Source organism: Catharus ustulatus, chromosome 5 (assembly GCF_009819885.2).
Source record: "Catharus ustulatus isolate bCatUst1 chromosome 5, bCatUst1.pri.v2, whole genome shotgun sequence".
NCBI classification, from domain to species: Eukaryota; Metazoa; Chordata; class Aves; order Passeriformes; family Turdidae; genus Catharus; species Catharus ustulatus.
Window position 1 is genome coordinate 45,134,908 of NC_046225.1, and position 25,636 is coordinate 45,160,543.

At 37.2% G+C, this 25,636-nt stretch overlaps 1 protein-coding gene across 1 annotated transcript in view; it reads right to left on the minus strand.

Annotated features, from left to right (window-relative positions):
* Positions 1-5,368: 5,368 nt before the first annotated feature.
* Positions 5,369-25,636, minus strand: part of SLC7A2 (solute carrier family 7 member 2) — a 51,328-nt gene continuing 31,060 nt past the window's right edge. The window contains exons 2-12 of the mRNA XM_033061361.1: positions 23,471-23,861; positions 22,090-22,245; positions 19,083-19,248; positions 18,594-18,730; positions 17,696-17,918; positions 13,768-13,907; positions 9,931-10,033; positions 7,779-7,978; positions 7,322-7,488; positions 6,627-6,735; positions 5,369-6,068 (exon numbers count right to left, since the gene is read on the minus strand). Of these exons, the coding sequence (XP_032917252.1) occupies positions 5,890-6,068; positions 6,627-6,735; positions 7,322-7,488; positions 7,779-7,978; positions 9,931-10,033; positions 13,768-13,907; positions 17,696-17,918; positions 18,594-18,730; positions 19,083-19,248; positions 22,090-22,245; positions 23,471-23,846 (1,956 nt within the window). The 5' untranslated portion in view covers positions 23,847-23,861 and the 3' untranslated portion in view covers positions 5,369-5,889. The remainder of the gene's footprint in view (positions 6,069-6,626; positions 6,736-7,321; positions 7,489-7,778; positions 7,979-9,930; positions 10,034-13,767; positions 13,908-17,695; positions 17,919-18,593; positions 18,731-19,082; positions 19,249-22,089; positions 22,246-23,470; positions 23,862-25,636) is intronic.

The window sequence follows — 25,636 nt, forward strand, 5'->3', positions numbered from 1 at the left end:
TTTATGAACTTTACGTTTCCTTCTTTACAATAGGTATGCATGAAAACCATTTTCGTTTATAGCCATCAGAAAAACTAATGTAAACCTTCATGTGATGACCCCAGTCCTCCACGTGAGTAAACCAATAGATTAAATACGTCTTTTCAAGTAATATTTTAAATGTGATGAGATGCTTGCAGAATGGCTCATCATTTAAATCAGTGGCCCTATTCCACTGCTTCATGGCACCAAGATTTTCAAGACCAGTCTTAGTACATCTGCATGTAGGGTAAGGTGATTATTAATAATTTGAATACTATTATATAATTCCTTTTAAAGAATATATCTCAGAAAAAATAGTCATAGCTACATTTAAGTCTGTGAACAAAGATGACTCCTCAAATGTTGTTGAAAACAGTGCCAGATGATAATCTTGTTCTGTCAGTAGGGTTCTGTGTCAAGACTATTGTTATCCATTGCCTACGTATGTGCTTTTATTTTCTTGCCATACTCACAGTGCTCTTCAAAATTGAGGAAGATTTGGGGTTGGTTTGTTTGGAGTCTTTTTGGGTTTCTTTTTGGGAGGGTTTTTTTTTAGGATTTCAGGGGGAGGTTGTTGTTAGTGTTGTGGTTAGTTGATTTGGTTTGGGATTTTTTCACAAAAAGGGAACAAGGAGACAACAATGAGTTTATTCATCCAACTCTGAGGTTGGGTGAATACCAGGACAAGGCTTGGTGCTTCAGAAAGTTAAGCATGAATGCTGAGGGCTACTCACCCCCTCTGGAAATCAAACCTAACATCTCTGGTTTGGCAGTGTTACACAAAATGCCCAAATCAAAGGGTGTTATTCTCTAGTCCCTCTATACAGTGTATGCAATGTTATCATGTTATTTATTTTAGATGTGCTGTGATTTGTATAATGTCATGACATTAGCTATCTGGCATACTCATGATGTTAGGTGACTATATTACCTTAGTGTAAACTAAAACTGTAGTCATGGTTAAAGTTACAGCTGCTGTATGAAGGCCATACAAGTGATATTCAACTTTATTTAAAAAATATGGAACAAATGCACTATTGTTATTCCACAAAGCACGTTTTACAGTAGATGAGGAGCAATGTAATTTTCATTAAAATTTGGAACTAAGGTAACTAAAAGTGTCACTGATAACAATTCTGTTGTAAAGTGGGGAAAAAGCACCATATTCTTAAATACACGCATTTTTACATTCATAAAAATTCAAGACTTTTCATTTTGGTAGAGCACTTCAAAGAAATACAAATTTGTAGTTTAAAATGCATCATAATCATCCTATCTACACTTTGAATACTCAGCAGCATACAATACAGAAATAATCACTAAAATGTACATACAAACAAAAAGAAAAGATGGATATGAATGCTAATGTTTTTTAAAATGATGCACACGTAATTGTTTTTGCAGATACGTAACACATATTTCATGCTTTACTTTCTGGTGCCACAAAAGAAAAAAGCTCCCCTAAATATTCAAATCCTCATATTCTGACTCCAACTACACTTGGTGAACCTGGAGTTGACCTTGCAGAAGGCTCATGAAAACATACAAAAACAACAGAATTTGTCCAACTGACAATAAAAAAAATATATATATACACATAAAGTTCTCTGTAATGCATGTCTATGCACAGAAATCTTTCAACTGAGCTCATGTTAAGGAGTTTGATTTCTAAGATCACATGAAAAATAGTTCAGCACCTGGTAAAGGCATTATATTTAGCTTTGAAAAGGTCCAAGTATTAAAAATGCAGAGGTCCTCAAAATATATACCAGAAAGAAGTACTAAAGGTACAGGAAATTAAAAACAAACACAAAGATACTATACTATATAAAATACCACCCAGTCCTTCTGTAAAATTTGTATTTGCTTAACACTGAGTAACCTCAGTGCCTTCAGTGAACATACTGCAATTCATACAGACTTTCCAGCATGTCTAGGAAGAATTAGCGCCCAAGGGCATTAAAAAGGTGCTTTCATTTTCTTTTTTATGCATTCAAGACATACGAGCCTTCTAGTGAATCAAATTCTCCTGTAAAAAATGTGCCTCAGTGTCAAAAGCCTCATATCCAATTGCACAGTCCCACACAGGTTTCCTGCACTCTCAACGACCTCAGGATGCTTATGGCACATTGATATTGGCACTTATTAAAAATTCTATGAAAACACTATATCTTATATATCTTAAATATAGATTTCTTTTTTCGTAAACTTTAGGGGAAAGATGACTAGACTTACAAATTTATCACGTAATAAAATACAGAATATGTATTTAAGCTTTACCAACATTTGCCTCTAAATTAATTGTATCATTCGAAATTTCTGGATGACACAGGTCAATTCCTACTTAAGTACATAAATAGGTCTGTATCAGTACTATTGACATTGACTGCTGCTTTTTGTCCAGCAGCAGGTAATATAAATGGCTTTAACACTTGGCAAGATAAGCACAATATGACAGATTTCAACAATCTGACCAGCATTTGTTGTGCAGGAAAAAGCATACTATTATTAACAGAATAGTTTTATCCATGATAACAGACAATGAAATCTAAGTTACCTCATAAAACTTCCCATTGCAGAATGAGGACTGGAACACCACAGAAAGATCAGTTAACATGAATTATTCAGAAATGTATTATAACTCCTATACAGCAAAACAAAAAGATTTATTTCTTCTCTGTTAAATATACTTTGGCTTACTTTCTTAAAGCCAACTAGGTAAGAATAATTCCTTTACCTAATGGCATTTCCAGAATGTACTAAAACAAATAAAGTTTATGAGAATTTTTTTCTACGAAAGAAATAAACACCCAATAAGTTACCTTCAAAAGTAGGTATTTTGTATTAATACATACCAATTATTATTTGCATGGAACAATTTACAATATCAACAGCTGTGTTGAAAAATAATAATTATTTAACTCCAATGGACTTGTGCTTTCAGCTGATCTTTCAGCAAGTACAGAGATAGAGCAAATGTGAGAACAAGATCAGGATTTCTTGCATTCATTGCTCCTTTGTAAGGCCTAGAAAGGCATGTTCTTTCCTTCTGCAGTCCTACTAAAGCATCTGGAATTGTAAGACTGCATATACAAATGCACATCAAATTTACCATAAACATCTTACTTCTGGCTTTTCTGTTTTCACTCAGCCACTAACAAATAATAACTATAAACATATGTAAATAAGCTTTGTGCAGTTGAAGCAACTAAGAGTACCCAAAGACTTTCCTTTAATTTCATTTTATATCTCTTTAGTTACGTGGATAGTTCTGGTGCTGCAGCTCCTCCCATCTGTCTTAGCAACACTTGTACAGGCACATCCTACTATTTTAAAATATTTCAGTAATAAGGGGAGAGAAATACTCATATAAATTAAAGGGGAATCTGTCAATACACAAAGTGCCAATACATCCATCAGGTAAATAAGCTAGAAAATTTACTTCCTTTAGTTGTCTCCAGAGGCCTTAGCTAGCACTTGCTTTAGTCAGAAGCTAATTGTATTGGCAGTATCCCTTCAAAGGAAAAGTCCAGTGCAATATAGAAATTATTTTAACGAGTACATCAAATTTGCTATGGGCTAATGTCAGACAGATGCCAATGCATAGACAGGTGTGCACACATGCATTCTCTATGATGGCGTTGAGAGGGAATGGAGTCTTCCTCACACATCACAGAACAGTAGCAGGTTGTGTCTTGGGAGACTGGCTGGCCTGCTCTGTGGTATCAACAACCACAGCAAAAAATAAATCTGTGCTTCCCACATGCTGAGATGTGGAGAAACTTAAGAGCTGTGTTTCACTGTAGGCTTGTAAAGATATAATGCAAAATCTTCATGTGAGCACAGCTGACCTGCTCCCACAGCACTTGCCTTTTTGAAGCTGTTGATTTAAGACTACTGGGAAAGAAATAATTTTAAGATTAAATAAAGTGGCTTATTGCTGTGAAAAAGGAGAGAGATAGAAGCAGCCTAACTAGTTTTTTTTTTTCTTTTTCATAAAATTCCAGCTATTATAAAAAGTAAGGTGCTCTTCGTTGTCAACCAATGTAGCTCTCATAGCATCTAAAGTTCTTACACCTAAGAGATTCCTGTAGACCTGATACCTGTAGAGATTAATACCAATGGTTAGTACCAGCAACAGATTGCCACTCTCCATGACAAAGTCCAGGACAGTTCTTACTCTAGGGAAGGATTTTTTGTAACTATATTCTTGCAAAATGACTTCATACTGTAGAATCTTTCATGGGACTTGAACCTACTCCTTGCTGAGAAAAAGTGTTAAAATATCTGGGTGCCTTTGACACATAATATGACTTAGTTTGAAAGAAGAACATTTTCTGGTTTTACCAGCACCAAAATAATTGTTTACCCTGCACTGCCACACCAGTTTGGCTCTTTACATAAATTAGCATTTAGACATCACACCCACATGAGTGGGTTTGTGGATGTAGGCTTGGCTCACAAAAAAGTGCTACTCTAACATACATTAAAGACTTAATGAAGCACTGAAATGCTGTTTTGATAAGGTTTATTTCCAAAGCCCAGACTTCTGTTTTTTTAACCTCTCCTACCATCTTTAAAGAAAGCTTGGATTTTGTGCATTAAATTTTTTTAGGAGAAGCAATGTGTAATGCTAATCTCAGCAATATCAGTTCTGGAACATGTATAAAGGAGAAAATATAGGGGGGAAAGTGAGTAGTAAGGAGGAAAACTGGATGACTGCTGAAGGTAAATTCCAAATTATTTAGTCAGATGAAATTCTGACTCTTCTGAAGTCAAAAGCACAGAATTTGCTAAATTGCATCTGGTTGCCACTGTCAATACTGTAACCAATAGATTATTTCCCAGATGATTTTGCAGAAAACAGAAGAGCTTCTCTTGTGGGTATTATTCTATACACACAGCGTACCTTCGAAGAAAAGGCACACACTTAAGTAGAAATCTTGAATGCTTTTTAGAGGGACTAAAAACCTTTGAAATATCTTCACTGCTTGACTTCTCCATGACTATAGGTTAATAGTCATGATTAGTAAAGATAAGCAATTACTTCTTTTTACATAAATAAATGCTCCTCTAATTTTTACAAAGTATCTAAACCATACAAGTTCCATTCATTTTGCAAATACAGTAATTTCACGACTATAAGGCGCACCCTTTTGACTAAATTTTTCCCCTGAACCCGGAAGTGTGCCTTATAGTCCGGTGTGCCCTATCTGATGGACAAAGTTCGGAAATTTGCAAACCCGGAAGTGAGAGCTGCGAGCCATGGGGGGAGCTGGCAGGGCCATGGCTGCCAGGTGGAGGCGGGGCCTCAGCCAGCAACCGCGCAGGGGGAGCTGGGGGCGGATCCTCGCTGCAAAAAAAAAAGTGCACCTTATAGTCCGGTGCGCCTTATGATTGTGAAATTACTGTACTTTCCAGGCCCCTATGAATGAAATTTATCTCCCATGAGTTACTTACACCGAAAGAAGAGAATTTAGATGTTACCAAAATACATAACAAAGATAAGGAGAAGGTATGAAAAGTACTTATGTTCACAGTGCATTGTCAAATATTCAGAACTTCTTGCAGACAGCTCTAAAATTCTTCATATCTGATCATTGCCAGTGATTTTGGATAACAGTTCAAACAATGTCTCCAAACAATGTCTCTTTGCTTGCCAAAGGGTACCTTTTTTTAAAAAAATTAAATAATAATCTCCATGCTGTCAGTTAGGAAATGATGAAGATGGATTAGCAGCTTGTCCAAAATATCAGTTAGGCCTGTAGTAAACACTTTCAAGAGGCACATGTTGGCAGAAAGCTTCTGAAATTTCAGTCTGCAAGTAAAAGGCCAATTGAAGGTTTAAAACATTTGTGTTTGCAGAGTTTAGCATTCACTTGTCCTTTCATGTGGAAGAAATTGATCCCTTTCATTTGCATTTTCAGGGTCATCCACTGGGTTCTTTTCTTGCATGCCACTGTTTTCTGAACAAGAATCATCATCTCCATCACCACGATGACCTTCAACACTGTGTCTGATGCCATAAGTGAAGTAAATGAGGAAGCCTTCCAAAAAGAAAAAAAGTTCATAGGGTTGTCAGGCAAGTAGCGCATTAAAACGTAGATGTTTCTCTCTGAACAGATTTTTGTAAAAGAATATTCTTCTTCAGGTATCTGAATCAGAGCTCATGCTTCAGGTCTTGCCTGTTTCTACAGGAAATTCCAGTGTATCATTTTTGCATAATTAAATGCTTTAATAAGTTATGGACACTATTGTCTGTAATTTATGTCTTGATGGAATGAATACTGTTTCCTAGATCTAAAAGACAATAGACTGATATACTGTGAAGAAACCTGTAACAAGCACTTTTCTAAATAATTTTGGCTATACTTACTAGGAAAAAAAATCATGGCTTATTGAAAGTCTTCCTATTACCTAAAATCTATATTTGTAATTTTGACTTCTTCTGAAGCATGCTCTTCCTTTTGATCAGAAATATTAGCTGATTTTTATTAAATCACAAAGATATTTTCTAATGTTTGAAGGAAAAAAATGTTCTAAGATGGGAATAATAAGTTCTAGTGACTAAGTTTGAAGTGACTGAAATGAACTTAAGTACATACCAAGTAACATCCAGAAGCTAAATCTCATCCAAGTCTCTCCACTTAATTGTACCATCAAGTAAATATTTACTAGTATACTGAATGATGGCAAAAATGGCAATAGTGGAACCTAAAAGGAAATATTTAATATGTTTAATATAAACTTTTTTTTGCATGTTGCACTTCAGATATGTAACAAAAACTAGAAGTAATGTGTATTTACTAATAAGCAATTGAATTTTATTTTGTTGTTGTAATGTAATGAAATTTTCACTGGGTGTAGCCAAGAATTTCTATAGATCTTGAACTTTTAAAATAAATTTTGTTTTATATGTATTCTATAAGGCTATAGAAAAACTTTCCAGTTTGTGTGGGACATATGCTAATGAATTCCTGTAATTGCAGCTGAAAAATTCTCTCTCTCTCCTTCTCTCTCTCTCTCTCTCTCTCTTTTACTCTGAAATGTCCCCAGCCCCACCTTCATCACTATATTTCACTATTTCCGTTAAATAACTGATCTTAGAATATAAGTGAAAGTGCAAAATGAAAGGACTTATATTCAGTATTAGGTCCAAAGGATTGCAGATTACATAGACCAGTGATTGTACACTCATCAGTTTCTGGCTTGTTTTTCTAGCTTTTAAGTTCTCTCTCCCACTTGTTACAATCCATCCAAAGCTCTCATTAGAGAATAACATAGAAATTAAGTTATTCACCATAAAGGCTACTTTCTGCTGGTTCTGAGGCTGCCTTTGGATGAGGAGAATGGTAACTATGAAGGATATCACCAACAAAGCAAGAAGGCAAATACTCCAGGGCTCCAAGTCAACAATGAAATGAATCCCGTATGTAATGAGGACACTCAAGCCACAAATCAAGAAAGCTGTATGGAAAACAAAATTGCAGAAATAGGTCACTTAACCTCTGCATTGAAGAGAAAGTGACCTTTAAGAAGAGTGATAGCAAGCTTCAACAGGTACTATTATTATGAATATGCTTAATTAAATGAAAATGACTACAGATTAAATCAATTCATCAAAAAGGATAGATGCACAGAACGACACATGTATGACTGAAAGAAGGCGTGTTATCGGTGGATTTTTAATTCTGTCTTTAATAAGATTCCAATATAAATGTTAATGCATACATGAGTTTGGACAGCCACATACTTACCTAAGAGACCCACTAAAAAGTTAACTATAGCTGCAGTCTGCTCAGTCGGTGAACTGGAAGGATTAATCAAGGCCTGAGGACGGAAGCGATTCTCTTCTATCATGTTTATCTGTGACTCACTTACTGCAGATTCCCTTTCAGCTGCAGCCAAAGCTGCTTTTTCTGGAGAGTATTTTGGTTCCTCATAGGTGGGTTGGTACCTGTGCATAAAACAGAGTAATAAAATAACATTAAGAATACTTCTGGATTTCAAGCAATATGTCTGTAGAATGTACTGAAGTACTAGATTCACTTTTCAGTATTAGAATGTCCCAAGTTATAACTGCACTGCAACAGCATTATTAGTCACTATCATATATAAAAATACTATGGAAACTCACCTTTTGGACTGGTTTGGCTGGAATTTTTTTTTTTTTTGGTGGGGGGGATAGTTTTTTAAGCTACCTGAATGCACCAGTAACTCAGATAAATGACCAGTCCTGTACAGAAAGAAGGGACAGGGTCTGGTAGTCAACAGCAAGGAAAGAGTAAGGGATTTTGTTTCTGAATTGCTTCCCATACTATGAGAGGCTTCTAACTGGCATTAACTGAAAATTGACATCTTCTTTATTAGCTTTTAAATTTATTTTAAAAAAATATGTATGGTGAGTCCTTTTTAAGTAGAATAGGCTTCTCTTTTAAAGTGTAAATTATTGCAACGATGAATCTGAGCTGAATTTAAGCTGTTACGCTTTCAAAGTTAATTACAGTAATTTCACGAATACAAGCCGCACCATTTTGACTAAGATTTGGCTCCCAAACCGAAAATGCGGCTAATACTCAGGAGCGGCTAATATGTGAATAATTTTCTGACACTTACAACCTCAGAAGTGCCAGCCAGGGTGCCGAGCCGAGCAGCTGCAAAGCCGGCATTTCGCGATTGTTACAAATTGTTATTCCGTTGCGCCGCAGGTGGAGCCTGGCACCCTGCAGGCAGCACGGGGGGCGGGGAGAGAGGAAGGAGAGCGCTCTCCTTCCCTCCTTTGCCGCAGCCCGGGGGAGAGACGAGGGGGCCCTGCGCCGCCATTGCCGCGGCCCGGGGAGGCGGCGGGGGCCGCGCGCCGACATTGCCGCGGCTCGGGAAGGAGGCGGGGTGCTCCGTCCCCGCCCGCCGCCGCGGGAGCTGGGGGGGCTCCATCCCTGCCTGCCACCACGGGGCAGCGCCGGGCCATGGTGACCAAGCCCAGTGGCAGCGGCAGCCAGCCCCGAGCGGCCCCGCCGAGCAGCAGCGCCAGGCTGGGCCACCCAGCCCCGTCGGCAGCCCCGAGCGGGCCGAGCCTGCACAGCCCGAGCTGAGCCAGTAAACCCCGCTCTGCCGCCGTTCTGTTACTATTTGGCAACTTTGTTGCACATGGGTCCGCGCTGCGAATGACAGAGCGGCTTATACTCAGGTGCGGCTTATTTATGGACAAAAAACGAAATATTTGCCAACACCCAGAGATGTGGCTTATACTCAGTGCGGCTTGTATTCGTGAAATTACTGTACTTAGGCTGACTTTTTAAAATATAAAGAGCAATACATAATAAAGTGAGCTGTAGCTAGTGATACATAACTCCATAGCTTTACAAACATGACTGATACCAGAGTGTTACTGAGAAGTATTTATAATCTCACTCATTGAGAGATAATATTTGCACTCTCTTCCAGGGCTACTACATGTTAAAACACTTGTCTGGTTTTATATTTCTGACTAGGATGATACAAAGCAACTGTTTGAACTTATTCATCCTGTGAACCACCTAGAACATCTACCCCTTTCACATATAGTCCCCAAAATGCAATATGCCTGATGTACAGCATTCATTGTATTCACATACAAGTATCATTCACTAAATTCTGTATTCAGGCTTATATTTAGTACCTTTGGGACTAATGCTTAGACCAGTACTTCTTCTGGAAAATAAAATGTGTCTAGATTTCACCAGAAGCTTTAACCCGACTCACTGCTATGCTTACATAACAATATACCATTGTTTTCTTTGAGGAGTTACTGCTTCTTAGAAACCATTTATATGCTTACAGCTACTGGCTATCTAGCAAAAAACACATCTTGTAAATATTTATTTGCAGTTTATTTACTGACCAACCCAAAAAAAAATAGAATTGGCTCACCTAAGAATGAGGACACAGGTTGCCACAAGTGAATAAGCAAGAAGTGTGCCAATAGACATCATGTCCACTAAAGCCTTTAGGTCAAACAGAAATGCCATTAAAGCTAAAAAAGAAAAGAAATGTAAAGAAGTTCCATGAGACTGACATAGAACTGTGGAATTATTCACACTGGGAAAGAAGTTTAAGATCATCAAGTCTAACCATAAGTGCCAAGACTATTTTTAAAGACATATTAATCTAAGGTTTTAAAATTTATCCGCAGCGTAACCTACTGTTTTACTGACAGCAATATGAGTGAAATCATGATAATCCTTAAAACCACATTTTTAAAGATACTGGTATCATTCCAAACCTAATCCCCTACATTTGGGAATCTCATTCATATAGATAGGCACTAATGAGTCATACAGCCATGCTGCATAATCAAATGCTTATATTGGACTTATTTGGATATAAGTATTTGTACCCATATTGTTGAATTTGGGCCATATTAAAAATGCGCTTTTATAGAATGAAGTTCAGGTCCTGCAGCAGAATCTCACCAAAGCTGAAAGGACAGAAGCCACTGCCAAACACAAAAAGTCATTGTGATGTAAAATTTCTGCTGAGCTGGGAAAGAGCACCATGTGACGAGAACTTTCAGAAGTTGTCTCAAATAAAATTTTGTGGGTTTTTTAAATGGTTATCTTACTGAAAATAGTTTTCAATTCACCTTCACGAACGATACCATTAACATCTCTCAAGAATTAATATTCTTATAATCACTGAACTCAGAGGCAGAAACTTCCATGACAGTGGAAGTAATTATAGAAATCTTGTGTTTATAAAAGCTAATGCCACATTCATTTGGAGATTCTGGAATACCTTTTTTGTCTATGCTGTTTGCACACAGAAATACATTATTTATAAAGAAATTAGGAGAAGCTATCAGTAAAGGTAATCAGTAATTCCAATTGACTTGAAATACATATGCTCAAGGAGCCTCTTAAAATATTTGTATTTTATTAATATTTTTTAGGTGCAGAGTTCTGGAATCATCAGTAATCTCAATATCAAAAGAAACTATTAAGTGCAGTCTTTTGTATATATATACATATATATAATGTATATATACACCAAAATTATTCTATATTAAAAATATTTATATTTAATATTTATGGTATGCATTTGTTAATGTATTTGTAGACAGCTACATAAGTGCACAAACCCATGGACACATACTCCCCTGGTATTTGATCCTAAAGGAGGAAGCAAAATGTGATTTTCTGAAAACAAGACTGCTGGATTACAAAATTTTTATATAATCTGGGAGTCTCTTTTTCCAATTAAAAAAGACTATCCCGTTTTCTTTAATGAGAGTGGATGTTCCTAAATCCAAAAAAGCAATTTGCAGTGTAGATTTTTTAATACCTCTCTGCTTTTCATGCTCTAAAGAGCAAAGCTGAGGAAGAACAGACCTCATGTACAGTAGCTGTATTTAATTTTTAATCCCAGCTTCAAAAGGCTACTCTGTAGCCTGGATATTCTTTAACTTTAGAAACAAAGTGAAAAAATATCTGCAAGTTTCTTCTTGGCAGTTCTCTACTAAGAGGTAAAAAAAAAAAAAAGCAGAGTATTTCTTTTCTACCTCTCTTTACTCTAAGAGTAAACAGTAGGTGCATTTATGGTGAAACTGGACTGACACCATAATGTTTTGCCATGTGCAGAGGTCTGCCATGGCAATTACCACCTGTGAAAAGGTCAGTCACATAATAACATGTGACAGTTGCTTCAGCTGTAGTCTTGACTTGATAACTTTCATTAAACATCTCCCTAACATTTCTCACAGCTCTAAAACTATTTGTGCTACAAATGCATAGAAACATCAGATAATATAAGCTGTCACATGCATCCATAGCTATTCTGTCAAAACTATTTCTGTCAAAACCACAAACTACCAAATATGTATTTAAAAAAAAAATCAGAAGAAGAAATTAAACTTTCTTCTGCGGTAGATAAAGCTGTTTTCCAGTGAGCTGTTGATGCACCAAATTCCTCAGATTGTCTAAAAGCAGTCCAATGTCAGCTGCTGCAGAGCTGAAGGCAGGGCTGTATAACTGTATCAATCACTTTACCAGATGGGTTACACACTATTCTTTCTTCTCATCATTACTGTGATTTCACATAAAAATCTTGCACTTCCAAATTCTTACAGGAGACTATGTCAATAAGATAAATTCAAATAAAATAAAGTTGAAATAATAAATTTAATTATATGCAAACTATTGGTACTCTGACCAAAGAAAAGGGAACTGATAATAATGCTTCATGGGGGAACTATCTGGACAATGACTGTGCCTTTCTGCATTATTGTCAAGTATGCAGTGTGAGCAGTTCCAGTCTCATGGCATCTGAGGATGGCCTTGATTATAAATAAAAATATTTTAGTCTCATTCCTCAAACTCTTATTTGAGATTAATTTTAACCAAGTTTGCTAAAAGTTCTAAGGCATGTATTTGATATTTGAATTACTTAAAAAATTTATGTATTTGCCTTTGAGCTAAATACTTTAAAGCTTCCAGTTTTCCTGGGTGATTACACATCCCATTGAAATGGCAATGAAATTTGGGCACAGCTATATGTACCTCTCCAAGAAGTAGGAACAAAAGTGAAAGAGTTGTATGTTAAGAATTTACATTAGGAGTTGGCAACGGCTCCCAAAATACTCTTTTGATAAAATATATGTAAGCATGTATGTGTATACATATATGTGCAGACACATAAACCCCCAACACACACATGACCCTCAACCCCAACTTGGTAAGACTACAAAACAAGAATAATTTTCTTTGGAGGACAATTTTAAAAATCTTTGTAGTTTACACAAAAGTTGATCCTGCTGCAAATGTAATTTTTTTCTTGTATCACATAATAAAAAATGTGACAGTTATTTCCCCCCCCATTATATATGAGATAAATATATTAGTCTACATCAGACAAAAAAGCTCTGTCAGTAGAGCATCAGTCTAAGGGACTCAGATTAAGTAACAAGTTTATTCACTGTACAGGGGGTTAATACTAAAAAAAAAAAAAAAATTAAAATTTTAATTCTGTGACATTAAGGCCATCACCACCACCATGATTGGCTTGATCTGGAGTTCTTACACCCGTTGATTACTCAGTAATTTTATTCCCATTGTACATGCAAGGGAAGTTAACAGGCAGCTCTTTTCAAAAATACAAAGTACCATGCACGTGCATAGAATGTTTAAATCTGAGCTTTAAGTAACACGGGCTTTGAGAGCTTACCAGAGATGACCCCTGCTGTCAAGGTGGCAGAAACTGGTGCCTGCCTCTTATTCACTTTGGCAAGAAAACTAAAGAGTAAACCATCACGTGCCATGGCAAACAGAATTCGGGGCAAAGGGAACATAGAGCCGAGAAGACTAGAACAGAAAAATGTATAGTTCAAGTATAGGTTATGAAAAGCACAATGCTTTACTGGTAAACCCAACTACACAAAAAGAAAGCTTGGAGGAGTTAATGGGTTTAGATATAGTTTTGCTTAGGCTCTGTGTTGTTGCTCTTGGGATTTTGTTTGGTCGACTGATGTTCTTAGTTTTGGGTTATCTTTTATTTTGACCCTAGGCTTTGAAAGCACTTGAGATAAACCAACAGGTAAAAAATCTTGGTAGAGGTAGAGAAAAGTTTTACTGGTCGACTACTTTACCTAGCAACAAGCAGATTTGATCATTTCAGTCCAAAGCAAGTCAAAGCTGCACAACAGTGGTTTATTTCCATACATGCAATGTGTTTAGCAGTGCACCTTTCTTTACAAGGATCAACTCTTAGTCTCACCTGCTACTGCACCAGACGATAGAGTAGCAACTAGTGGGGTCTTCGTTTTGGAATTGATTTGAGCTAGACATTTGAAAAGCAACCCATCCTTCGCCATAGCATAGATTACACGTGGTATTGGGAAAATGGATCCAAGAAGACTGAGTAAAAAGCAAACACATGCAACATGGCAAACACAATTCATGCAGAGTTGTATTCAAGGACAAAATAAAAATTGTTAATTAATGGCATGTATAGAAACAAACTGTATGGTTGTAAGACAAAACCAGAAAGCCCCGTAGCCCAAGGTACTACAGATCAGACACAAATAGATTTTTTTTAAACTGTGAAGTTGATTTATTATTATTATTATTGTTATTATTAGTATTATTTAATTAATTTAGGCAATGAAATTGCTTCATCAGACAGAATCCAGATTAGCAAGATAACCTTTGCCATCACCGTAGTTCTTGGGTGTTAATGGACCAGGAACATGTTCCAGATCACACTAACTATGCAATTAAGCTTTAGTATTCCTGGAGAAAGTTGGTCAGTCAGCAGCAGCAAATAAATAAGCATAAGCAGCATCCCTTACACTCTATATTTCCATGTAAGTCTCCCGATTAACAGTAATTCAAAGTAAGCACCATAAAAGTGTATTTGGGCAGATTAATTCTTTTGATTAAAGCGCCTCTAGACAAGCTGCATTAAGACTTTTTTTAAGAAATAAAACTAATTAATTTAGATTTGTTATTAGCAGAACACATAAGCTTTTAAATTATTGCTAACTTGAAGCTCTTGAACATATTTCTTAAATTATGTGGTTTCTTTCCATATATTTCCATTATTTCTCAAAGAGAAATATTTTTAATTAAGAAAACAAAAGGTGAAACCACAGCCAGTGTAACCTCTGCAGCAAGCGCACAAGTTTTTAACCAGGTGAAGAGTTTCCCTTCTTGCTTTAGAGAAACAACTATATCACTTGAAGAAGGCACAGTTCTTACATTCCACAGATGCTATGCACACCCAGTAACGCTTGTGGGACACAAGGGTTAAGGGTAGACAGGAAAGAAGTTTTATTGCAAATGAACTGATTTTGATGTATAGGTGTACCTTGTGCAAAGGTACATTCCAAAAAATTCCAGAAAGTTTTTTGTTGTTTAACTTTACATAAAGTTCATTTATTCTACCCTTTTTCAAGTACAGTAATTTCACGACTATAAGACGCATTGGATTATAAGGTGCACTTCTGGGTGTTGGCAAATTTCTGAACTTTGTCCATATATAAGGCCCACAGGACTATAAGGCACACTTTTTTTTTTTTTGCAGAAAGGATCCACACACAACAAAGTAACGAATTAGTAACAGAATCGCATGATCACAGGGTTTGCTGGCAGGTGCTCAATTTGCAAACACTTTTCACAGATTGGCGTAGCCTTTAAACGCAGCCCTAGGTGCCCTCCCCGTGCCGCGGGCTCCGGCACTCCCGCCCGCCCCCGGCACTGGCTGGTGCCATGGCTCGTGGCTTGGGGCTCCTGCGGTGCCGCCCTCCCTCGCAGTTTGGAGCTCCTGCGGCACCGCCCCCCCTTGTGGCTCAGCTCGCACTTCTGGGTTGGCAAATTTCCGAACTTCGTCCATATATAAGGCGCACTGGATTATAAGGCGCACTTCTGGGTTTGGGAGAAAATTTTAGTCAAAAGGGTGCGCCTTATAGTCCTGAAATTACTGTACATTTGCAAATATAATGGAAATATTACTAAACATCTTTACCCTGGAGAAAGAAGCTCATGACATTGCACAGTGACAGGAAACTGTTAAACTGACCAAAAGCAATTAATCGCAATGTTTTTTCATAATGGTATCTCTAAACTGAGGACTTTGAAATACAGTTTCCTTTGTTTTGTTCTAAACTAACATCAGTCAACAGATTGAAAGATAAATCTCTGATAGGAGTAAAAATAATTCTTCAGAATACACTGGAAAAAGAGACCAACGGTTCAAATTTCTAAAAAGGCATTCTTACCATCTCAGTTCACTTTATTTTCCAGTATTAATTTCTTTAATCTAGTTTCTTATATGAACTATTTATCAGCGTAAATAAAAAAAATCTATTAAACCCTCCAACCAGAGGGGACCATGAAAACTATATAGAAAATAACTATAATCCCAGGATGAACTGTGTAACTGGGACATTCTTCAGTCAGTCCTACATTTCTTTTAGTCTTTCTGGAACTGCTTCATATTTCTATCCCCTCCTGCATCTAAATGTTCCTTTGCTTTAAACCATTGCTCATTGTCAACAAACCCACATTCAGGCTAATGCCTGCAGGGTTATGTCAGAGTGCTGTTAGTATTAGTGCTTCCATAGGCAACTTGTGTGCCTTTGTGGAAAGGCAGTCAGTGTTCTTATCACTGAAGCTCATGGAAATGACTCCTTACCTACATAGGGTCAAGGTAAAAGATTGGCATCAGCATTTTTCTATCCCTAAATTCCAGTATCAAGCAATTTTCTACTTTATTAAACTGTTTGTATCATATTAAAATTGGGGTGTAATATATTTGGACACATACTAATATATACTGTGCCCTCCCTGGTCTTTTTAATATCAAAATATGTTAAGGTTAAATTCACAGTTTCACAAAGGGGAATAAATTATAATATTTTCACAGCTATAACATACACTTCAAATACAGAAACCACAGGAAGGGATGATATGAGAAGACGGAACGACTAGTGGAGGAAAACAGACAGGCAATGAAGATAAAGTGTGGAGCTAGTTAATCATGTCTTCAATTTTGCCTGCAAATGCACAGAGCCCATAAAGCTGCTGAGTCACTGGGAATGGACAGCGAAAAAGGATAAATGGGTGAGGTTTGCTTTGTCAGTTAATAAAGATAACTTGCAGGTCACATGTTTGAAAATACCTGCTTACATTAAAAAAAAAAAAAAAAGGTGTAATAAGCTTCTACCAAAGAGGTAGAGTTCAAGAACAGTATCATTAAAAAAAAAAAGGAACCTAAATTAACACAGCTACTGTCATTTAGAACTACAGTAATTTCACGATGACAAGCCGCACAGATTATAAGCCGCATCTCTGGGTGTTGGCAAACATTTTGTTCTTTGTCCATACACAAGCCACACCCAATTATAAGCCGCTCTGTCATTCGCAGCGAGGACCCGCGTGCAACAAAGTTGCCAAATAGTAACAGAATCGCAGCATGGCGGGGGTTATTGGCTCGTCTCGGGCTGTGAGGGCTTGGGGCTGCCACGGGCCCAGGTGGCCCAGCTCAGCGCTGCCGTTCAGTGGGGCCGCTCGGGGCCGGCCACCGCTGGGTTCGCTCGCCCCGGCCCGGCGCTGTGCCGCAGTGGCGGGAGGGGCACAGGGCCCACCGGCACCCACGGTGGTGGTGGCAGGAGGGGAAAGGAGCCCCCTGCCTCCCCCCGAGCTGCGGGGCCAGCAGGAGAAAGCCCCTGCCTCCCCCCTGGGCCGGGGGGCCAGCAGGAGGGGGCCCCCCGTCTCTCCCCCGGGCTGCTCTGCCTGAAGGAGGGAGCTCCCCCGCCTTCCCCACCCCCCGCGCTGCCTGCACGGAGCCTGGTTCCAACCCACGGCACGACAGAGTAACCAATGTGTAACAATCGGGTAAAGCCGGGTTTTACTGGCAGGTTGCTTGACTCGGCACCTCGGTTTGCACTTCCGGGGTTGAAAATGTCAGAAAATTATTCACATATTGGCTGCTCCTGAGTGTAAGCCGCATTTCCGGTGTGGGAGCAAAATTTTAGTCAAAACGGTGTGGCTTGTAATCGTGAAATTACTGTACTTAAGACTTGCTTACAATACTTATTGCTAATTCTTTGCATGGACTGATCCTTCAAAATGAACACACGAACATACGTATAAAAGTAATTTTTATCAGCTTTTCCCAGTAGAATTAGTATTTCAATATTTACCTTGTAGACAAAGCACAGAGGGATCCCACTGCTACAAGGTATTTAGCAGGACCCCATCCAACATATTCAAATGCTACTGGCAGAGGACTTTTCTCATCTAGCAGATAGTATGGCATCATAAGTGTCAGTGCAGCTGAAACCCCAAAATAGGCCATGAAGCAGACAAGTAGGGACACCACAATTCCTATGGGTATGGCTTTCTGAGGATTCTTGACTTCTTCTCCTGAAAAAAATTAAAAGAAACCCCCCCACCAAAAATTTGTACTAATTTTCTCCTTCAGCTTTAAAAGACAGCATTTAAGACAAATCACTTGTTAATCTAAGTCATGGGAATCTTATCTGTCATAGAAGTTTTAAAAACCTGAGTAAAATAAACTGAAACACACAGAACAGAACTCAGTATTTTGTTGTCAGAAATAGCATTAAAATAGTGGTAAATTAAGAGTCATAAAATACATTGTATATTCAAAGTACTCCAAGCCCATAATTTTTAGTTATTCATCCACACTTTCAATATACTCAACATATTCATTCCCTATCATCCTTTAGGAAAGACATCTTCTTGCAGAGACCTGTAAAAGTGAGCAGGTGATTAACATTATTTGAGCAGAAAAATTGTATACTAAGCACTTTCCAGACTTAGAAAGAAACACTCATTTATTTAGAACAGGAATATAATAAACAGAATCTCCTCCTTCCCAGAAAGATTGCCACGCTGAGGAAGGAACTTAGACTCATTCTACATTGACTGAAAGGGGTTTGGAAGAAAGCAAAGCAAGAAGAATAGAAGAAGAATAGAGAGATTATTATACTGTTTGTGGTTCTTTGGTTTTGTTTTTTTTTTTTGTAAAAATCTCCCCATGTTAAACATATACACACACACATATAAATACTATACCAGTTGTTGCAATGCAGTCAAATCCAACAAAAGCATAAAAACAGGTTGCAGCACCAGCCAATGTTCCTGTGAAACCATATGGCATAAAGCCACCACTCCCATATATACTTGTCACATTTTCATAGGATGAGCGGTTCCTATAAGGAACAAAAATACAGCACAAAGATAATTTTTTCCCCCAATATTGGTAGGATAACTACATTCACCCTCCTACCCTAGAACTCTGAAAAAAAAAAATATGTGTTCTCATCATAAGAGAGGTCTGCTTTAAAAACTGCATGAGATGACATTTCTGTGTCCGAGCTTGTAAGAAACAGAAAAATAACAGCAAAAGGAAGACTATCTGAATCAAGTAACTATCATCTTACTTGCTTTGAAATTTGTGACAAAACATATTAAAACACTAATAGTGTTTATTATAATAAAACATGAGAAGGTAAGAGAAAACTTCTTGAAGTATGAGCAAGTAAATAGATTTTTAAAAATTACTCTGTTATTGCAGTAAGGTTTCTGAGATATTCTTCACTTATCTTCCAGTTGTCAACTTCCCCTCTCACAAAACCAGAAATCATAACGAAGAGTAGGACCAAGATGTTAATAGCAGTGAAAATTTTATTCACCCATGCAGACTCTTTTACTCCAAAAGATAAAAGACCTGTAAAATAAAAATATTTTATAGGTGTGAATGGTCCATTATACTAATGACACGGCATTTTAAAGAAGGGATACATGTTAAAGAAGGTGTGTGTGTATATATATATATGCAAGTATTGTGAATAATACTGAAAAAGCATCACCAGGTTTAAAAAAATGCATTATCACAAACTTGCTAGACTCTTTAACAGCATGACAACAAGTCAATATATTGGAAACCACAAAAGAGAAAGTTTCTTCATTCAGTATTTAAAAGTATTTTTGGCAATGGCTACTGTTTACTTCTCTGAGATGCCAATCCATATTTCTGTTTTATGCTACAGAGTAAAAGTAGCTACAAGGATTCTATGCTTTGTATAAATAGATTGATAGAATATATTCCTTACAGAAGAATTATCTGTTAGATTAAGAAAAGAAGCACAATTATTAAATTAATGATGTAACCAATTGACTCTACATTTTTCAGGGCACATCCATCAGGGTAAGTCCTGTTTCCTAGATCATTAATAAAAGCTTTAAAAGGAATGCATGCCTCCTGTTTGTAACACTAATGCATAGAGATTCTAGAAAACAGTCACATGCAAAATATATATGGCTTTAAATTTCAGAGTAGAGCATTTAAACAATCTGAAAGCTATTCCATTTGGATTCTATTTTATCATTAGATTTTTAGCAATTTTAAGTGTTAAAGGGTTAGCAGTTTGTTGGAACAGGCAGAGAGCAACTCAGGAAAAAAATAAATACAATTGGAAAGTTTTCACGGGTCCTTTGTGCTCTACATGTTTCCACTAATATAATACATGTACTTTCCCTCATTATTTAGAGATTAAATCTGAAAATTTTAAGCCTCTCAAAATAATGTCTAAAAAGTTTCTAACTTTGTTCATGAGATACTATCTACCTTATCAGAAATTATCTTAGCTGCTTAGCTTTTCTTCACTACTGACATTTTTATTGACATAGATGTATGCTTTCTTGAGCTCAGTTTTTCCCAAAAAGGCAGTGTCTTAATCAGTCTAATGCAGTGTAAATCATAGAATGTGTATTTTTTTATTATCTGAAAAAACCAAAACAGAACAGAATAACAAAAAAATTCACACAAAAACCCCCCAAAACCCCCAAAATCAAGCAAACAATGCCCCCCTCCAAAAAAAAAAACCAACCAAAAAGCCGAAACACAAACAAAAAAACCAAACCTCATATTTATGTGTACTTTCCCATGTACTTAGCACATAACATTTCCTGTAAAACATCACCTGCTACTCTTATGATTCAGCTTTACATAGCTCACAATCCAATTACTGTATCATGCTCAGCCTACACAGCCGTCCCCATTGCCCCTCCTTTCAGAATTTGGGAATTCCACCCCGTTCAGTCACGGAGGGTTTGGCTTCTTACCACAGACACCAAAGAGGCAATTTGCAGCACAAATGTGAAAGGAGTGAAGAAGGAATGATGGCAGGGATGAAAAGACATGACACAAATGAAAACTCAGGAGCAATGATGAACAACAGGGGAAACATTTCCCCTTTTTTTCAAGAATCTCTAATTCTTATGTTCTGAAGCAGCAATGGCAATGGAGAAAAAAGATGTCAGCATCTAAACTAAGATTGTATAGTTTGGTTTGTGGAGTTTCAAAGCTCTGCTTTTCAGAGTGTTATTTTTTTTCCTCCTTTATTTGGAAGAGGTGAAAGGTCTGCTCCAGTTATATTCCACATTTGTCCCCAGCCCTTCTGAGGACATATAGGCAACTCCGAGCCACAAATGTGGCAGGATGCTGGACTAAACCTAGTCAAGTCAACTCCCAGATCTCCCTAGGTATAGGAAGCCATTCTTTCATATATGCACTGGTCACTCATACTAGCAGTAGATAGAACAAAAATGTTTTCCTGTGCCAAAAAAAACCCAAAAAACAACCCACTCATAACAAGAGAACCAGAGAACAGGTTATATACATATAATTTAGTTTCACTTTCCAGAGAAGAAAAGCTCTTGCTTTGGTTAAATCAAAAGAGAGACTGAATATGACAAGTATATGAGATATGGGTAAGAGCTCTACTGAATATTGAAATGCTTCTAGTATTGCCTGAAAATGAACTGCACACTTTAGAATACACTTCCTGCTTCCTTCACTCCCAGTGGCAGTAGGAAAATTTCCATGTGGTAAGTAATTGTTAGATGTAAACATGGAAATAAATTGCAGTATTTTTGAGCTTTCTGATCCCTGAAGTAGCATGTAGGTAGTGTCAGTGTTTCTGACTTAAAAGCATGATACACGAGTAAAGACAAAAACAGGACTTGGAAGAGTAGACAGAAAGGTTTACTCAGGTTTCAAACTGATCTGTTGGTCCATATAAGTACCTTGGGGTACCCTTTAGGTCAGACAAACTCTAGGATAAACAACTGAATACTTAAAAAGAGGAATGTTATAATACACCAAATAAGTGAACAATTTAGATGGAAAAACCCCCTTACAAATGCCCACTACATGCACATTATACAATTTAAGGAGACTACATCACCAAACAACAGAGCTTAACCTCCAGGCGACTCTGAAAGCATTTATTGGTGATAAAGCCATGAAAACTCAAAATTTTCATGTTACCATCAATATGTATCATGGGTTTTATGAAAGAAGTACTGACAAGGGATAAGTTCATGTCTCAGTTTCAAGAGAAGTGTGTGCATGTTAAAATTTGATTACATACATTTAATTCACGGAGGCATTGTGCCAGTAGAAAATGTGCCTCTGAACCATATTTCTGGTGCAAAACTCTACATTTTAGGACTTTTAACTGTAAAATGTCACAATCACCATAAATTAAGCCATATATCATCTTACCCGATAAAAGTAATACAAGGAACACAGCGAAGAAGTCAGGATACTCTGCTAGCCCTGGGTAATTCATTTTGAAGTAGGCACTGAAGAAATGACCAATTTGTTTTCCAAGAAGTTCATCAAAGGTGCCACTCCAGGCTCTTGCTACACTTGAAGTACCTTCATAAAACACATGCATGTTTAGGCTTTTACATCCATACAGTGGGATACAGATACTTCTACTGAAAAAGAAACAAAACTAAGCCTATTGCTACTTGTATTTTAAAAAGCAGAGCCTGTGATGTTTGTTCTGCTGAAAAATTTTAACGTTTAAGAATTTAGCTTGTTCAATGGTAACAAGTTTTCTAGAACTAAAGTATTCAAACTTTTGCCTTGTTTATTCCCAAAACATTGCAGACATTATTTCTGTGTCATTTATGCCTGTCCTGGAAGAAGCTTATTTCTAGAATTATAATATGACATATATTAAATAAAAAAAGTAGTGTAAGAAAGCACTGTAAGAAAGAACGGGAATGGAAGTTTACCTGCCCGTAAGTAAAGCAAAAAAAACCCAAACAATTTGCTAGCAAGATGTATGTTACTAGAGTCTGTATTTAAAATTAATACTCTCCAGTGGTAAAGAGTGCATGGCCAAATACAATCTTATTTGTATAACTCTCCTCTCAATAAATAAATTTTAATATAAAACTGGGGAATGATTTGTAATGATTTGAGTAACCATCCTATAGATATGCATCTAAAGCTAGGCATGCTCGTTCACAATATAATGGAAGTTTGGAACACATTCCTCCGGGAGAAATAATTTTTAAATCAAAAAATGTTATTTCTGCTGAAGCACTGAAATAGCTATTTGACTATCTGCCACATAAGCACTGATTTAACTCAGATCTGGTCAACTTTGTGTTTTATGGGACTACCTGATAGGACTGCACTTAATTAACACAAAGATCTAGTAGCAAGTTAGTGCTTAAACACAGCAACTTAACTGTAAGATACTAGGGTGGAGTCCCTGTAAACGTCCTTACTGTGTATACTCAGAAAAAAAAACTTATTGATTTTACTGAAATTATTTTTGCTGACCAAAGATGGCAAAATAAATCCTGTTTATTCTTGTGCATCATCGCTGAATTGTCTGACACAATCTTCATATAAGGTATGTGGTTCATACATCACATTGTTACAAAAATATCTTGCAAAAACCCTGATGCAGAGGTGATGCACAGAAGGAAATAACCTAATCAAATTATTTTGTTTATTTCATCTCAGCAGGACTAAAAAGAAATAGTAGCTAAATGTAGAGATAGAAAAGAAAACCAGCCCTAAGTCTGCATCTTTTATCTGTTGTCTCAGAAATTGCTGGGACAGTTCTTGTTCTTATGCTTACCTATAATATAGGATAAAACAAGGTTCCAACCAGTGATAAAAGCCCACAGTTCACCTACTGTAACGTAGGTGTACAAATATGCAGAACCAGTCTTGGGAACACGAGCACCAAACTCGGCATAGCAGAGACCTGCCATCACAGATGCAAGGGCAGCAATGAGGAAAGAAACAACGATGCTAGGTCCAGAATTGGATTTGGCGACTTCTCCAGCAAGGACATAAACACCAGCACCAAGGGTACTTCCTACTCCCAGGGCTATAAGGTCCAGTGTTGATAAGCATCGGCACAGCTTGGTGTCCTCGAGACTTTCGCCATTGATGTTCTTCTTCCGCACCAGACACCGAATAAAGGACAGAGCTGGTCCACAGGGCAACATAGTGGATGTAGAACTCTGAAATGAAGGAAATTGTTCCACTATGCAAAAGGCAGTGTAGACTCTGGTGAAAAACAATGGGGAAAAGTATTTGCCTGAAGAACTTTAATCGCATCTATTAACTAATATATTTGCACTGTTTTGCGACAATAAATAAGATGGCATGTGCTTTTTTCTCCAGGAAACAAATTAGGGATACACTATGCCTAATTTTATATGTAGCACTTATGTCCCCAGGAAAAGAGATCCATTATCTTTAAGTTTATTACGTTTCCATAAAAAAGAAGGAATTGTTTCTAATTATCTGCTAATGGCCACTTCCTAACCACTTCCAAAACTTATACAGCCCATTATCTCCTATATCATAGAGCTTTTTAAGAAAAGAATCAACACCAACATAAATAAGGGATTTTGGGATCTAAAACTAAGACTATAAGCATCAAAAGTTTAAAATACTTTATTCTGACAGTGCCAATTCAATGTTCTTTTGTCTTCAAATACATAGCTTTTGTATTTAGAATTTGTTATTAAATATTTATATATATATATTATATGTGGTTATATATTTAGAATATTTTAAAGAGGCAACATTAATGTATGAGTTCAGTCTTTATGTATTTGTTTGAATTGCATTGTTTATGACTAAGAGCTTTTAAGAATCAAGCGATACCATTTGTCATCTTCCCAAACAGATGTTTGTCTTTGCAACTCATACCATAAATATCTATGCTCTGCTCATGAATTGTTAAGTGGAACCCTCCTGGGAACTGAAAACCTCTTTAATTTAGATGAAGATATTCTGCTGGTTTATTCTTTACTAATTTGTATCAGTTTCCTCGAACATTTCTAGGACATTTCTACCCAATCCACTAACAGCAGTGACTTCCTACGAACATGGATAGCTCAATTAACAGTGTTTGATCCTAAAACAGAGATGCAGAAGCAGAGAGTATCAGGAACTCTGCCATCCCTATACAAGATTGCTTAGGGGAAAAAAAAAAAATCGCCTGAGAAAAGAAAACATTTTCACCCTGTTGCTGTAACAGGGTGCACTCAAATGTGCCACTTCTGCCTTCAAAGACCACCCTTAAGAAAAAAGGTCCCCATTCCCTTTCAAGTAAAGGGAATTTGACAAAGGGTCGTGAATGGAATTTTATAGTTGTGGACAGTGATGCTTTATCCACTTAGAAAGGTGATAGGTAGCCCAGGATAGGGGGAGGAGACAGACAGGCAAGTTTCCAAAGCTCTGCTGCAGTTAGGCAGTCCTTTCAGCACACCAGGCTCCCAGGGACAAGAATCTGCCCATGCTACACAGACTCACCCACTATGAAGATTTCACCAGTTACAAAACTCAGATGATATTCATGTCGGCAGAGATCCACAATATCTTCTAAAGGAATTAGCATTGAACTGTTCAGGTAAAATCCCCTGCTGTGTCTCCTGAGCTCTTCAGGAGGAGCAGCCTTTCTTTGGGCCTGAGGCTGAGACACTCCACTCCCACATGGCCAAGTTTATTTTTCCTGGGATGTACTAAGACAAACATTCTGAGGCCACTTTTTTTTCCCCTAATGACAGTTCTGAAGCTGTAGCAACTGCTTAGGATATTATATTAACATTCTTATTAGTCTGCAGCCCATATGACAGGCAGCAACGCTCTTGTGACGCTCTTTGGTAAGTCATTCACCTTAGCAATTTCAATGTTGCAGAAGCATGGAATTATTTCTCCCTCCTCCCAGATAATATGTCATTTGGTAATTCATTAATAGGAAAAAATACTCTGGCAAATCTTGTTC